Source organism: Poecilia mexicana, unplaced genomic scaffold, assembly GCF_051168715.1.
Source record: "Poecilia mexicana isolate PSO_F unplaced genomic scaffold, ASM5116871v1 scaffold_13, whole genome shotgun sequence".
NCBI lineage: Eukaryota > Metazoa > Chordata > Actinopteri > Cyprinodontiformes > Poeciliidae > Poecilia > Poecilia mexicana.
This window is the reverse complement of record NW_028263382.1, coordinates 23,929,957-23,945,984: the sequence shown is the minus strand read 5'-3', so window position 1 is coordinate 23,945,984 and position 16,028 is coordinate 23,929,957. Positions and strand designations below refer to the sequence as shown.

Below are 16,028 nucleotides of genomic sequence, written 5' to 3'. Positions count from 1 at the left end.
GCCTGTCTGAGCACAATGTCATGGCTGTAGAAGGGAAAACAAAAAACAAAAGGCCCAAGCATTCAGTCAGAAAACTGGAAGCAATGTGGTTGAAACAAGGATATTGACAACAATAGAAATAGAGAACATATTCCTCAAATACAGGAAACATAGCTTTGGACTAAACTGTATGAAAGAAAGTTGATTTAGTGATCTACACTAAGCATATTTAAAATCTAAATCCTAAAAGAAATTACAAAGACAATAACTTATTTACTGGGTAACTGGATTTAGATTATATTTATTAATGAATTTTATATCTGGAATTGGCAATTGGAATAAAAGTAATTCAAACAATTCTCTACATGACATGAAGTCATATGTGAATATAGGAAAAAATTAGAATAGAAATGCCCTTTGTAATAATAATAAAAAAATTATTCCGTGTGTTTTATTATAATCGTTAATTTAAGTTACTAACTACTTTAAGCTAAATTTAACTGAATTTATTCCTTAGTTTTCTTCAGTTTCTTACGCTTAGATGTTTTTCTCTGTTCCCCCAGCAGGGGGCCTGCAGTGTTTACAGCACAGGGAACTCCGTTCGCTGTGCGCATGCTCTGACCGGCTATATAGAAGGTGGAAGAGAGGAGGATGGAGACCCAGCGGCCGAGCGTTTATTTACCCCAACCTCTCGGTAGAGTGACGGTCTAAATTTAATTGAATAATGCGAATCGTGTTGAATTACTCTAAAGAAGCGTTGTTGTTGATAATTGCGCTCCATTAGGCCTTTACAGGGCCCTGGTTGCTGTGGAAACGAGGACTATGACAGCTACAATCATCCTTTGTCTCCACTGAATGAGGAAACACACAACAGTTCTTTCTTCGTGAGAAAAGAAAGAGCCTTTTCTTCCTAGCATTTCTTTTTCTTTTTTTTTTTTTGGTTCACTGAGCTTCAGTTTTTGCTTGTTTGAAGAAAAAAAAAACAACACAAAAAATTATCAATGGAGGACAGAGCTGTAGACTAAACATCCGCGGAGTTCAAGATCAGCTTAAGAAAACAGCAGAGTGCATGTGATGCAATGTGGTGAAAGCCGTCAGGTGTTATTTGTGGTAGTGTTCTCTTGACTCTGTTTTCGCTTTAATGTGGCGCTCTGTGATATCTTCAGCATCAGCCTGAACCAGAGGCCTGTGTAAACAGCTGCAGGCCAGGACCTCCCTCTGTATCCCAGTCAGTAGATGCTCTTGTCTTTGACGCTCTTCCTGTTTAGGCTCCATCAACGTCTCTCCATCATGTTCAGCTCAGACAGACTCACTGTCCCGGACTATGTCAGCCGGCTGCAGAGAGGGAGGAGCGGCTCCGGCTGCGAGCCCAAGCCGGTCTCCCCGGGTCTCAGCGCCGACGTCCAGGCCGTCCTGAAGGACTCCCTCCCCGCCCTGCGCGAAGCCATCAGGAACCTCAAGGCAGCCAAGGAAAACTCTGATTCAGACGAAACCCGCAGGGCCGTGGCGGAGATTTATCAGCTGGTGGAGGAAGCCTGGGTGCTGCCCACAGTGGGGCGTCAGGTGGCCGAGGAGATCTGCAACAGGATCCGGCTGGATGGAGGCCTGGAGCTGCTGCTTCAGCTGCAGCAGACATCAGCTGTGGAGATCATCTATGAGTCTGCAAAGCTGCTGGAGCAGATCCTGATCTCAGAGAACAGGTACGGTCTCTGTGAGAGACTGAAAAGGAAGTTTAACCCAACAATTCACACTTACACTGTCAGAACAGTTTTTGATACTGTTAATTAATAATACAGAATAAAATCTTGAGATTATGCTGACTAGTTTTAATATGCTTATTGTGCTCAAAGTCTAAGGACTAAACTGAAAGTCAAACATTTCAGTGTTTATCTAGAGTCCCCAAAGTGATCCTCGAGGGCCGGCATCCTGTATGTTTTAGTTCTCTCCCTGATGGTAGCAACAACCTTTGCAGCATGTCATTGTTCTTCTTAGGCCTTCTAATGAGCCATCATTTGATCCAGGTGTGTTAAACCAGGGAGAGAACTAAAACATGCAGGATGCCGGCCCTTTGAGGACCCACTTTGGGAACCACTGATCGAGATGTTGTATTTTTCCGGGCATTGATTTGGTTTGTAACCATAGTTCAGATCTATTGAATAGGTTGAGGTCTGTGTTTTGTGTTAACCATTACAGAGTCTTAATGTAGTCTGCTTTATTCATCTAAATCCAGGTTTTAATCTGTGGTTGGGGTCATTGTCCTATTGTCCATGCATGTCCCAATTTCAACCATTAATCTGTGGTTTCAGGTATCCCCCTTTTTTAGTATACCACACATTTTATCACGTTTTGTTTGCAAACTTCACCTTTTTCAATGTTTGTCGGCTCTAACCACTTTCACCAGAGTGCCATTGGATAGTCCCTTTGGGCAGCTGCTGGTACCAGTGCTTAAGGATGTTAATTTCTGATCCAGAGGCTTATTTTTTGATCAAGAAAAAAATAACTGATTTGACAACCAGTTAGCGCCTTCCCTCTTTTTATTGATCTGAGGTCCATGTTGGTGTTAACCTGGCTTAACATCAGTGGACAGTTTCACCGGTGTTTCTGCAGTGTCCAGTTCATTTCAAGCCTGAGCGTTGGTGATTCCTAGGCTGTTCCTAAACATCACAACTAAATTTATTTCATATAAATTTAACAGTTGGATTAGGTGGTTATTCCTTTGACACATATGTCTTGACGGGTTAATGTGAGACCTCAGCGTTATTGAACATGTGTACACTGTATCGTGGCTCAAACGCATCATAAAAACCAAAAGTTTATATTACAGTAACGTCCATGATCAGTGGATGCAAACCTCTCATTGGAACTATATGTTTGGGAAAGGAAGCATGGTTTACAATTAGATTTGACAACCAGTTAGCGCCTTCCCTCTTTTTATTGATCGTTCTCTTATCCCTCTCTTGACAGGGACTATGTAGCACGCATTGGTCTGGGGGTCATCCTTAACCTGACTCGACAGCAGGACGATGCCCAGCTGGCTCGCAGCGTCTCTGGCATCCTGGAGCACATGTTCAAACACACCGAGGAGACGTCTGTCCAGCTCATCTCCAATGGCGCCTTGGACGCCCTCCTCTTCTGGTGCCGGGGCACGGACCCCACCGTGCTGCGTCACTGTGCCGTGGCGTTGGCTAACTGCGCAATGTATGGGGGCCACCGGTGTCAGCGTTGGATGATTGAGAAGCAGGCGGCAGAGTGGCTTTTCCCTCTGGCGTTTTCCAAAGAAGACGAGCTCATCCGCTTCCACGCCTGCCTGGCAGTGACGGTGTTGGCTGCGAACAGGGAGATCGAGAAAGAGGTGGTGAGGTCCGGAACACTGGAGCTGGTGGAGCCGTTCATCGCCTCTTTGGATCCGGATGACTTCGCCCGCTGCTTATTGGACAGTGCGGACTGCATGCAGGGAAAGACGGCATCTGACCTTCAGCACCTTTTGCCATTACTAGACGGCACGAGAGTGGAGGGGAAGTGTATTGCAGCCTTTTATCTCTGTGTTGAGACCAGTATCAAGTCCCGCCAGCGTAACACCAAGGTACAATCACTCCAGCTGACATAATCCTCAGATAATACCAGTGTGCGAGTCTAGTTTTTCTTTACTACATACTTAATTTCTCCTTTTTAAGATATTTCAAGAGATCGGTGCAGTGCAGAGCCTTAAAAGAATCGTCATGTACTCCAGCAATGGGACGGCCTCCAGTCTTGCCAAGAGGGCCCTGAGTATGATGGGAGAGGAAGTCCCAAAGCGAATCTTGTCTTGTGTGCCCAACTGGAAGACCTGCGAGGTGCAGACATGGCTGCAGCAGGTTGGCTTCAGTGCCTTCAGCGACCGCTTTCAGGTAGGTCTAAGAAAAACCAAGAAGGACTTCAGATGAATAGTTTCCTTCACTGGCAAAAGATAGTGACAAAATCTCCAATTCACAGCCTCTGGTCGTTCTATTTGACAGGCGCACCAACAGCAAAATTTTTGTAAACAAAAATGGCAAGCAGGGTATTTTTTTCCTTGCATTTCAGGAGTATAAAATCCTTTGTGTCAGTATGTCACTCAAAACCGCAATGAAATACATGTAAGTCTGTTATTGCGGGATGACAGAATAAGAAAGTGTTTAGTTTGTATGTTTATGTTTGTAAAGACACATTAAACTCACCTTGAGCTTGTAAGTTCCTCTCTGTCCTGATGTGTCTTATAGGAGCTTCAGGTGGATGGAGATCTCCTGCTGAACATCACAGATGAAGATTTAAGCTCTGATCTCAACATGGCTGCAGGTCTCACCCGCAAGAGGCAAGAAGATCAGACCAGTTCTCAACACAAGCCTGATGTAAAATGTCACTGGTCTGAAACAAACAAATGCTTTGTATCTTCATCCAGGTTTCTGAGAGACTTGCGTGTGCTGAAGACCTACGCCGACTACTCCACATGTGACCCTAACAACATGGCTGACTGGTTGGCTGAGGTGGATCCCCGTTTTCGACAGTACACCTATGGCCTGGTCCAATCAGGAGTGGACCGCAACAACGTGGAGAACCTGACTGACCAGCAGCTGCAGCACGACTGCCACATTAATAACGGAGTCCATCGAGCGAAGATACTGTCCGCCGCCAGCAGGCCGTTAAAGCCGAGCCACACAGACGCCCAGCCTCCAGGCCCTGACGTGTTCATCAGCTACCGTCGGACCACTGGCTCCCAACTGGCCAGGTATAGCCCGATAGGGAATTTCCAAAAAATGTTCTCCCACATTATTAGACAACACATCAATTTGTTTGTTTTCCTCATCCTCCAGCCTTCTGAAGGTGCACCTGCAAGTCAGAGGATACAGTGTTTTTATAGATGTGGAGAAGTTGGAGGCGGGTAAATTTGAAGACAAACTAATCCAGAGCGTACAGAGGGCTCGCAACTTCATCCTGGTTTTGTCCGCCAACGCGCTCGACAAGTGCATGGGCGACACCGCCATGAAGGACTGGGTGCATAAGGTCAGGAGGAACATACAGCTCAACATAAACGTAGAAACATTTTCTAACTGGTGTAGATATGTTTGAGTGTCTAATGCAAAATTTGTTGTTTTTGTTACTTGAGATGTTTCTGTGAGGTGCAGTTGTTACTCTATTTGAAGACAATAGACATTTGGAATTGTATATTGCTTAAGATTATTAAATGGTGTCTGTTGAATAATTAGTTTAAAAAGGATTTGCTTACTGTATTAGTCTGGTACTCCAACAATAACTCAGGCTTCTGACCGTGCAGCCATCATAGACTGCTTGTTTAATTTTGTCAAAGTCACTCTTTTTCCCTTATCATTTGTTTTATTCCACATTCTTATAACCAAAGTTGTGTCTTGCACCTTAAGGTTCCTCCTCCTGACATCTTGTATACACGAGTCGAAATAACAAATGTCTTATTTAAAACCAGGTTAATGTGATGCTGTTCTGTACATGCAAGTGATTTCACTCCTTTATGCATTTACACATTCAAAAGTAATATTTAAAGTGCTATTTATCTTGCAGGAAATAGCCACGGCCCTGAGTGGTAAAAAGAACATTGTCCCCGTCACAGATAACTTCATGTGGCCTGAACCCACGTCTCTGCCAGAGGATATGAGAGCTATCCTCAACTTCAATGGCATTAAGTGAGTATTACTACACTTCCACTCAGGTAGCCTTACTATATCTTTTAAAACTGCTCACTCCAGGTTTTCTGTATGAATGAACCAGTTTGCTTGTGTTGCCCCTTGTCACAGATGGTCTCATGAATATCAGGAAGCTACAATTGAGAAAATCATCCGCTTTCTCAAAGGGCGCCACGACACAACTGACGCCCCAGACGAATCCAAAAGTCAGAAGAAGAAATAAGCCAATCCAAACACGACCATAAGACTGTTTGTGATGCCATCTTCCACATGCCTATTGAACAGCCTTCCCTGCTCTACCCGACAGCATGTGAAGTATGTGTTTAGCCCGCTAACACAAATCAGTGAGCAGATGAACAGATCCTTAATCCTTGAACAATAAGACTTAAAAAGGGAACTCCGGACTGTGTGTAATTGAGTTCAAGTCGTTAATGTCATTCCTCACTAACTGCTGTATTGGTGTAATCACGTTCAGTATATGCCTTTTATATCTCAGGAAAATAAGCGATAGACCAACTGTCATCCAGCAACATCGTCATCAATAGGAATTTCTGAAGGCTCTACCAACCCTTCAGTCTTAGTCAAGGTTATTGTATATGCACTTATTCTTTCTGTATCATGTATCAATAGTAGTAAATAAATCCAGATCTCTAATACGACTCACCTGTTTTAGCTTTCTATTCATTATTTTTCAGAAGCAACTTCAGGTGTTTTGATCTAAGCTGCAGGCATGGCTTCGACAGTACACCTATGGCCTGGTCCAATCGGGAGTGGACCGCAACAACGTGGAGCCAATATTGTCTTGGTTAGCCAAGACAATATTAGAAACCCAAAAATAGGTGGAAAATGCATGTAGTGTTAAGCACAAGAATAGGCAGTTATTAAATTTATTACTACTAAACTGTAAACACTCTGCAATTTACAGCCTGAATTAACCTGTTCACATGGAGGGGAAAGGTGTTTTTCCTCGAGTTCATTTCATGACAGCAGTCGTCTGATGACTCAGTCAGGATGTTTTTATTCAGATAAATTATGTATTTCCTGTAAAATACCCAGAACAGTCAATCAGAGTTTACAGGCTAAGTGTGTTGCTCCATGAGTAGAAGATACTAATCTACTGTAACATTTTTAATTAGCACTATTTCTATGCACTTGTGGGCTTGACAATTAAAAGTGATCTTGTTTTCTGATCTTGCAGTAACTTTAACCTCTAGCGCCCCCTTTGTAAAAACAGGTGTATTAAATCTCTATGACATTTTTTGTCAGATAAATTTACATTTAATTTTTGATATTTTTACCCAAACAAAACACTTTTTTATTTTTGTTTACATCCTAAATAAGAAGGAAAAATGACAACTTTAGAAGAAGGAAAAACAAAACCAGAGTGGGTCTAAAGGAAGATAAATAGTGCCTAGAAAAAAAACAACAAAAAAACTCTTAAACCATGAAAAGCTTCACACTTCAGGTTTGTCCAGGAGAGGATGTGGTTACCTGTGTGACTTCATAATTTCTTCAGAATGAACAAGAACATCCCAGGTCAACTCTGAAATGATAATTAGCTTTTAATGACCTCAACATAATTAAATTTGTGGCCAGGAGTTTTTAGACCATAGATTTTTCATGTTCACTGTGATATGGCCACATTGGTATCAATGCCCCACATATTTTTAATATACTGGGTATCATGTGGATTAATTGTAAGTTTTATAGATCAATCGCTTCATTATATGTTATATCCAAATTATAGACATGTCCGGCTTCTAATATTCATAGTTCACAGTCCTTCTTAACCCTTATGAATGTCCAAATGGCAAAATTAACATAGTGGTCAAGCTTTAGATGGAACATGCAAAAACACAGACTGTAAGCAACTGGGATGGACAGATGGATAAATAAACTGATTGATAAATGAAAAATGAATGAACAGATAAAAGCTTTAAACAATGGGATACAGAAAAAAAATCTCCAGAAGTAAAAACATTTTTACATATGATACTCTATTTTCTTTTTCTATTCTTATCCAGACCCTGAATTCCATACTTCCACTTTTCCAGACAACATTAAAAAGCTGTGTATTTATAATTTTTTATTAGTTTTTCTATCCCCCCCCCCAAAAAAAACAAATAAACAAACAAACAAAAAAATATACCGTCAACCAGATAAATTCATCAAACACATTGAAACTTCCAACTTGTTATGGAAGTTTGACTTAAATGGACCAAAAATAGCAGAAATGTGAAAATTACTTCTGAGCAAATAAATGATTAAAAGTTAAATATTTTCATCAGACAGAGTTTACTTTTCATCCAAGTCCAAAATCAAAATCTGGTGTATCATTATTATAGCATATAAAAACACAGAAATAGTAAATGTACTTGTATAGCTCTTTATCTTTTCCAGAGGATTCCAAAGTGCTTCATACAACATTCAGTCTTTCACACATTCACATGTTGATGGTACTAAGCTACATTGTAGCCACAGCAGTCTGACGGAGGTGAGGCCACCGTTCAACTGGGTTCTCTGACCACAACTACCAGGGAAGGCGGGTGAAGTGTCGAACCAGTGACAGGGGTTTGAACCAGCAACCCACATGTTACACGACAGACTACCTCCTCCTGAGCCACCGTCACACAAACACATTTACTTTTGGAGTTTTCCATCTGCTGTGCATTATCTTATTTGATAGGTTACTAATGTCAGCATAAAAACATTACCAACATAACACTCAAGCTTACTGTTGTTCATTGGCTTAGAAATGTCAAACTTAAAATTCAAAACAACAATCATATGAATACATTGTTCTTTTTTTCTTCACAGCTTTTGGCAAAGTGCTTTTTAATGTGACAAAACGTCACATGTTAAAACTATCAACAAGGATTCAAGTAAAAAAATCATTTGCTTATAGCACATAAGAAGGGTTTCCTGATCTACAACTAGTTTAAATTCAATTTAAAAAATACTTTACTTATCCCAAAATGGACAAAAAAAAAAAAAAAGAATTAAATATTACATAATTTTTTTTCTTTTGCAAAATTTCCTAATTTTTTTCTAAAAGACAGATTTAACTGGCACAGACAAAGCTGCCTCCATTTTCGATATATAATCAGAAATAAAAGGTGATTTGAACGTTGCTATTGTTGAACAACACTGTGCTTCCGTAGCTAGCTGTTGTAGTCAATAATTCACACTGAAACATTATGCACGTAGAGTGCTATACAAAAACATTTCAGATCAATGTATAAAATATTCATGTGCCCGAACATCTTGATTAAATGATGTGAGACCTTTACCTCTTCGTGTGAAGCCCACATGGTTGCTTCTTCACTTTTTGGTCTCGACGTTTTAGTGTCACTTCGGGGGAAGAATCCCTTTGCAGAATAGCAGCCTTCATGTTTGACAGGATCCCAGTTTCTAACAGCATCACAGGCAAGATGAGTACTGAATCTCCACAAATGGGTCCCATCAGGACCGGCTCTTAACACTCAGGATGCAGAGTCCCTGTGTTCCCTCCTCTGGTCGAAACACTGTAGAGCGCTACAGAGACAGACACATATGTTGATTTTTGATTTGAAACGGTTGGTAGCCAAAAAAACCCTAGAAATACAGAGAAAATACAAGGTTCCTATACAACCGCTGTGCCAAAATTCAGTACAGTATAATGGCCTGGATAACAAAGGGATAATGTGGAAAAAGATGCAGCATCATCCAACGATTTGCATGATGCTCAAATCGTTGGATGTAGGAATAACATAAAAACAGATGACTGCAGACCAGGAACCCTGCAGTAAAAACAGAAAACTCACCCAATTATTGCAGCAGGAATGAGGAGGACGATGGCAGCAAATAGGAATGAGAAGCCCTTCATGAAATGCAGAGTGGCTGGATAGAGGGAGTTAAAGAGGCTGCTGCCCACGAGAAAACACAAGCTCTCCACACAGGCAACGCAGGCGAACAGGGCCCCTGAGAGACAGAAAACACACACAAGAGTTTATTAACAGAAACCAACGTGAAGCACCTGAATGCCGTCTCTACTACTCATCCTCTTATCTTTCAGAGCGAGCTCTCAGGCCCAGATGAGGGTTAAACATCTGTAAAACTAAAACACCACATGCAGAGGACCAGAAGCTCGCTGACCTTGTTCTGATGGGTCAACCAACTTGGAGAGCTTTGACCTGAGGACGGGAGTGGAAGCCATGAAGAGGAAACACAGGCCGTAACCTGGACAGAGAAACCACATGCAAGATCATCTTCAGCTTCAGTCAAGTTTCAGCTCGTTGGTAAAGTTGATAATTGTGGCCAAGAGCAGTTTGAGAGACTTCAGAATAGAAATTGTTTCCTTTTTAAGGAATATGCTCTCGTGAGTCATTAAAAAAAAAAAAAAAAAAAAAAAAAAAAAGCCAAAAACGAAGAGCAAGAAATATCCTGGAAATATGAGCATGTCAGCAGCAGCCTCCATACCCAGTGGTGCTGAGTTGATTTTTATCGGACATCTTTAAGGCCATGAAAAGTTTAAGTCCTGAATAGAAATGTATGAAATGTATGAAAATTTGCCTCAATACCGACATCTGATATTAATATTGCTGTTACGGCCGATAACCAAATACACCAAATGTAGACAGTGGTGTATAAAACTGTGAACAGATCGAAATATTTCGACTTTGAATTTTCCAGGATCGGCCACCATAATCTATAAAACCTCCGAGTTACCACACACTCCAAGTCTTAGTTCTTCAATATGAGGAACCTCTACGAATTCCTGCAGCCAGGCGACTAATTGAGGAGTCGGGTCGGAAAAACTGTTTTTCTTTTTTTCAAATTTAAACCCTCCAAAATTAACTCGGTGACACATATTTTGAGAAACTGCTCACGACTTTCTGAAGCTTCTCACCTGTGAACATAAGCTGGGTGGTATGTGCCACAGAGAAGACCACCAGCCCAGCAACGTTGGACACCAGGCCCACCAGAGCCACCCAGGAGTCCTGCAGGCAGCGCTGCATGACCTTCAGCCCCAGCAGGCTGCTCAGGTATGCCAGGTTCAGAGCGGCCGACCCGTAGCCGATCAGAGCCGAGTCCCAGCACAGCGGGGAGCTCAGCTCGTACAGCACGTACAGCTCCCTGGTGCCGAAGTGAACGGCCACCACCAGGAAGAAGCAGAGCGTGTAGAGCCACAGCTTGCCCCGGTGAAGCGGCTCTCCGCCGCCGCCTGCGCCGCTGATGCCTCCTGTGGAGTACAGGCGCCAGACGGCTTTGTAGTGGCGAGCTGAGAGGAGCCTGGCGCTCGGGTCCGGACGGACGGACTCTCGGATGAACAGGTAGGCGTAGAGAGCTGAGGCCAAGTTGGTGGCCAGGACCAGCCAGAACGGGTTGATGTAACTGGGGAAAAAAGAAAAAAAGACAACATTGTTTATAGAGGTGATTTTTCTTTGTTTGTTTTTACAGCAGAAATGCACACAGCAAACATTTCTCACCAGTTTTCTGCAGGTGCAAATGGGGGCTGGGGGGGGGGTGAAGCATTTTACTGAGGATCATTTGTTCTTACAGTTCTCAACACACACAGAAGCTCAAGACAAATAAATCAGTCACCGATGAAGATAATAGTGAATACGTGGTATTACGCTATTTAATTAAAGCATATATTAGGGCTGGACAATGTGACTGAAAAACGTATCACGATATAAGCGTTTCACATCAGTGGATAGTGATAATTTTGTTTCAAATATCAGAAATACGGCTGATATCAAGTTTGATGTGGCTTCCTTGTTTTATGTTGATTCCATTCTTGGAAATCTGAGTAGCATAGAAAACGACCCATTTTCGCATTTCATGCTCCTTTCAGCTGTTTACAGAAAATGAAAGTAAGGCATTCAAGTTCACTTCCAGTTCCCGCTGTTTTTACTCAGTATATAATCATTAGTTAGATCTTGAAATTAGTTGTGTTTTCTGAGGATAATATCACAACAACCACAAATTAAACTCATAATAATCTGGTATTTTCTTGGGGGTGCGATGACTTTTCCAGGAGGGAACTATTGTAACCGTTGTTTCTCACCCTTGTGCCCGGCGCCACTGGCCTCCTATGATGCTGGCCAGCATCCCTGAAATGCCCAGACAAGCTTCCAGAACCGCCACCCTGAAGGTGCGGGACCTCTTGTCGCTGATGTCCGCCACGTAGCTAAAGCAGCCGGCCAGAACGGCGTTGAAATCCCCCGAGAGGCCACTGAGCAGCCGGCCCACCAGAAAGCAGACCACAGGCAGCTTGAGGTACATCACCACCAGGTAGACCACGGCCTGCAGCGCCAGGCCGAAGTTGGGGAGGATGAGGACGGTTCTGCGGCCTGCTACATCGCTCCACGAGCCCAGGAGAGGGACAATCACGAGCCCGACTGAAAACCCCCCGAGGCTGATGTACAGGTTCCAGTGAGCTGTCAGAGTTTCAACTTCCTGAACAACAACAGAAACAAATCAGTGAACAGGATGAAATCTTCCTGCTATTTAGTGCAACATGATTTTTAAAATTTTTTTCTTTATTAATCTAATTTAATGCTACAATATTCTGAGTGAAACGAATGTACTTTTCACTTTTTGTGCTTGCTCAGCAAATTCCTCTCAGTTGCAACATGTGATGCTGTTCCTGTTTTCTGAGCAGCTTTTTCAGCACTCACTTTAACTCTCCAATTACATATGCTCAAAAGTAATAAACTGATACTCACAAATACTGACTATTATAAACTATTTTGTAACTTTGCATTTTATTTTAAAGTTGTAATTATTTGTTTACATTTTCTTTTTCCTTTTTTGTTTTTTTACATTTGATCAGCCAGTCAAATACAATTTTGTCCCTTTTCATTGAATGCATCAAGTCTGAAAACTTCCTCTTTTTTGTCACTAAACACAGCAAAGACAAACGTTAAGTCATTTTGTGCACTTTGTCTTATGAGTTTAGAAAAAAATAACCACAATCTCTATGGAAGGATTCCTCAGGACATCTTACATTTAGTAGTCAATTTTTGTTGCATATTTTATTCTTAAATTAAAAAGACATTAACGAAAAAGAGTTTGTATGTGTGGTAATCCTTTGGAAACAAACAGGTTTGAGCTCAGATCAAACAGTATTTGTCAGTGATATTGAGTACTTAATTAATATTTGAAATCTGAAAATACAGTATTTTGTTTTTCTACACTTAATCCATTTGTGGAGATTCAGTTATGGCTTTTCAACTGAAAATTCAAGACTGTTTTGCATCTATTTATGAAGAAATAACTCCTGCATGCTGAATTTTATTGTAAGTGAAGAGATCATGCTACTTAATAGCAGTAAGCAACATTAAAAAAAAATTATTTGAAGCATGATTTTTTTTGGAATCTTATGATAATTACACGTTTATAAAATATTTACAATGTTACTAATATTAACTTACTGACAGTAGACTTTACATCTCACTCCCTTTATATCTAAATACACCACATTTTACACACAATATGAAGTTTGATAAAGTTTTTTTTTATTATTTATTTGAAACTAAAGAGTTATTTTGCTTTCTTTTTTATACCTATGTGTGAACCTACAGATCCCAAAGCATCAGTACTGGTGGTAAATGCGTAAAGTTTTCAGCTGGTGACCTTTTGCAGCGGGTCCGGGTCCACTGAGCTGTTGCTGCACCCTGACCTCCTGGAGCCATTGTAGCCGAGGTCCTCGCTAATTCGGTCCCACAGGTACTGCGTGGTCAGAGGGGCCTGGAGAGCCAGGGAGAACATGGAGAGGAAAAGCACCGGCTCTACGGACACCGGGACAGGGCACCGGCACGACGGCGGCACAGAGGTGGTTGCAGTCGGTAAACCTGCTTCGTCTTTGCGGTCCTCAGAATCGGACAGCTGGTCATCCGTTGACGAGGCGCTGAGGAGGTCTTCGGGTAGGATCGCTGCCGTGTCCGGCTCGTCCATGTCGAACCTACTGCGTTTAAGTTTTATGCTGTAAAAAACACTTTTTACAGAGTTGAACCATGAAGTTACTGCGGTGACATAACTAGCATAAGGAGCTAACGTCCAACTGCCTGGAGCTAAAGGAGCTAACGTTCAATTTTATTCCTCATAATAGGAATAGATGCGTTAGAAGTGGGGAGTTAGCTCCCTCTAGTGTAGGAATACGGTCACTACATCAAGGAAAATAGAGTAAAAAATAAAATAAAATAAAATAAAAAGCTTCTGTAGCATTATGATGGTATAAGCAAGGAACTGGTACAAGTACAATACAGGGCAATCTTTAACAACAACAACAACAAAAAAACATGTTAGAGGCTATGAAAGACTTTGAGTAAGATAAGCCTAAATATACAGTCAGAGCTTTGTGGCAAATTTGAAAAATGACGTTCAGATCCATCCATCAAGTCCATGCAGGCAGACTGATCTTAAGCTATTTTACAAAAAAAAAAAGCAATGGGTAAAATTCTCAGGCTCCAGATGTGCAAATATGGTACATCTGCAGCTGTAAAAGGTGGGTCTACGAAGTAACTGTGTAGACCAAGAATGAAAGAAATCTAAATGGGATAAATATAAATGCACTCCACATGTAAAAAAAGTTTCCTCTGTTGCATAGCTTTGGACTTATTTGTGTGGGTTTAATCATTTTAAATTACAATTAAGCTTTTGATTGTAAGTGACAAAATGTAGGTATATGTGTGTGTGTGTGCGTGTGCATGTGTGTGTTCACTTAAACACTTTGTCTGTTTTTTTTGTTTAACATTGAAGGTTTTAAGTGAACTATCACTTTCATCTTCAGATCAAGTACTGTCATATCTAATTAAAGTATCTAAAAATAACAACCAGCTCTGTAGCCTGTAATTATGTGTGTGGGTGATCTGGTTAGTCAACATTTCAGCTGCACTTATCTGGAATGGGATCTGTGATCCTTCACTGTTCTTTTTCTGTTCAACAAAATTGCTAGATTACTGGTCTCTGACACTGTAATCAGAGACCAGTAGTTTGTAGTCAGAAAAATGTGACTACAAAAATATTTTAATAGATTATGTGCGCTGACATATAGATTCGAAATCCCTTTGCCTTTGTAATTTATGTTGGAAAACATTTCAAGTTTTTATCCACATAAATTACTATTTTCATGTTTTATAATCTGTGATTTTATAAACATGTATAGATTTAGAAATTATCTTAAACTGGGAAAAGGGAGACAGCTAAAGTAATGCTAAAGCATCACACTTAGCTTCAAAATTTATATATGTCACTGGTATGAAATTGACCTGAACTTCATTGAGATGTTGCAGCATCGACTAGATTTTTTACTTATTTTCATGATGCACCATGCAGACTCTTGGTCTGCACTGATGAAGCTTTACTAATCTGCACATACCAAATAATTTGAGAGGCTTGGTAGCTGTGTTTCTTTCAATTAATTCACCTGTAGAAAAATGGCGTGCACTGGCATCACACATAAAATTACAACGTTAGTTGCACCTTGAAATAAAAAAAGAGTTTTCAAAATGCCATCATGAATCAAGATACCAAAAAAATGGAGTTAAATTCCCCTCTGGTTTCCTTTAGACGTCTTCAGATTGGAACTGAAGTTAAAGTTTGTAATATGTTTGTACTTTAATGTAAATATGCTACAAAAATATGCCAAGATCCAGCAGGATTGACAGTAGTATATGTTTCTGTAATCATAATTCTTTCCTTATTTTCAAAACCATCCTTAATCTTTATGAATAAGCTTTGGATTCCTTTATCTCATAAAAAGATGAATAGTTAACCCTGACAGCATGTTTGGCGAGACGGACGGTTGTTTAGGTTCTAACAATGATTATGTTTTATAGACGTGATTAAAATTGCATAAATTTTTTTCTTTTGTTCCCATGGTTTCATACATAATAATTAGCTATTGGACCATTTATTTCAATTCCTAAAATCTACTATCTACTATTGTTTTTTTTTTCTTTTACAGTTTATACACAGCTGTACTTTTCATTCCTAAAACCATTCTTTTGTGAAACATCTGAACTCTCCGATCCCGGCCTGGCCTCTTTCTGCATATGTGGGTTCTCTCTGGGTATTCCTCCCAAAGTCCAAAAACATGACTAACGTATTAGTGAGAAACTCTTTTTATCATGCGCTGAGTAGGAGCTTGTGGAAGAGGGCCGTATTTGACAAACAGGTGACCTGTCCAGGATGTACCTGTCCGTTGCTCCCAATGACCGCTGGAGACGGGCATCAGCCTCCAGGCAACATTGCATGTATAACTGGCTATAGATGAAGGACGGATTCTACTCCCCGGAAATCATATTGTAATTATAAGTTACCTAACAATTTGAATACATGCTGTATTAAGCATAATGAAATTTTCCTCATGCTTCTATATTTCAAATCGGT

The 16,028-nt window shown here is 40.8% G+C and overlaps 2 protein-coding genes across 2 annotated transcripts; one reads left to right on the top strand and one right to left on the bottom strand.

Annotated features, from left to right (window-relative positions):
• Nucleotides 1–575: 575 nt before the first annotated feature.
• Nucleotides 576–6,310, top strand: sarm1 (sterile alpha and TIR motif containing 1). The gene is made up of 8 exons (XM_014997928.2): nucleotides 576–1,679; nucleotides 2,944–3,562; nucleotides 3,654–3,866; nucleotides 4,218–4,309; nucleotides 4,397–4,723; nucleotides 4,809–4,998; nucleotides 5,530–5,651; nucleotides 5,763–6,310. The coding sequence occupies exons 1-8, from the start codon at nucleotides 1,216–1,218 to the stop codon at nucleotides 5,872–5,874; spliced, it is 2,139 nt and encodes a 712-aa protein (XP_014853414.2). The 5' UTR covers nucleotides 576–1,215; the 3' UTR covers nucleotides 5,875–6,310.
• A 1,412-nt stretch (nucleotides 6,311–7,722) lies between these two features.
• On the bottom strand, nucleotides 7,723–13,709 carry slc46a1 (solute carrier family 46 member 1). Its single transcript, XM_014997920.2, has 6 exons — nucleotides 13,272–13,709; nucleotides 11,701–12,092; nucleotides 10,540–11,024; nucleotides 9,786–9,869; nucleotides 9,455–9,611; nucleotides 7,723–9,185 (listed from the first exon to the last, which is right to left on the bottom strand). The coding sequence occupies exons 1-6, from the start codon at nucleotides 13,590–13,592 to the stop codon at nucleotides 9,134–9,136; spliced, it is 1,491 nt and encodes a 496-aa protein (XP_014853406.2). The 5' UTR covers nucleotides 13,593–13,709; the 3' UTR covers nucleotides 7,723–9,133.
• Nucleotides 13,710–16,028: the final 2,319 nt, after the last annotated feature.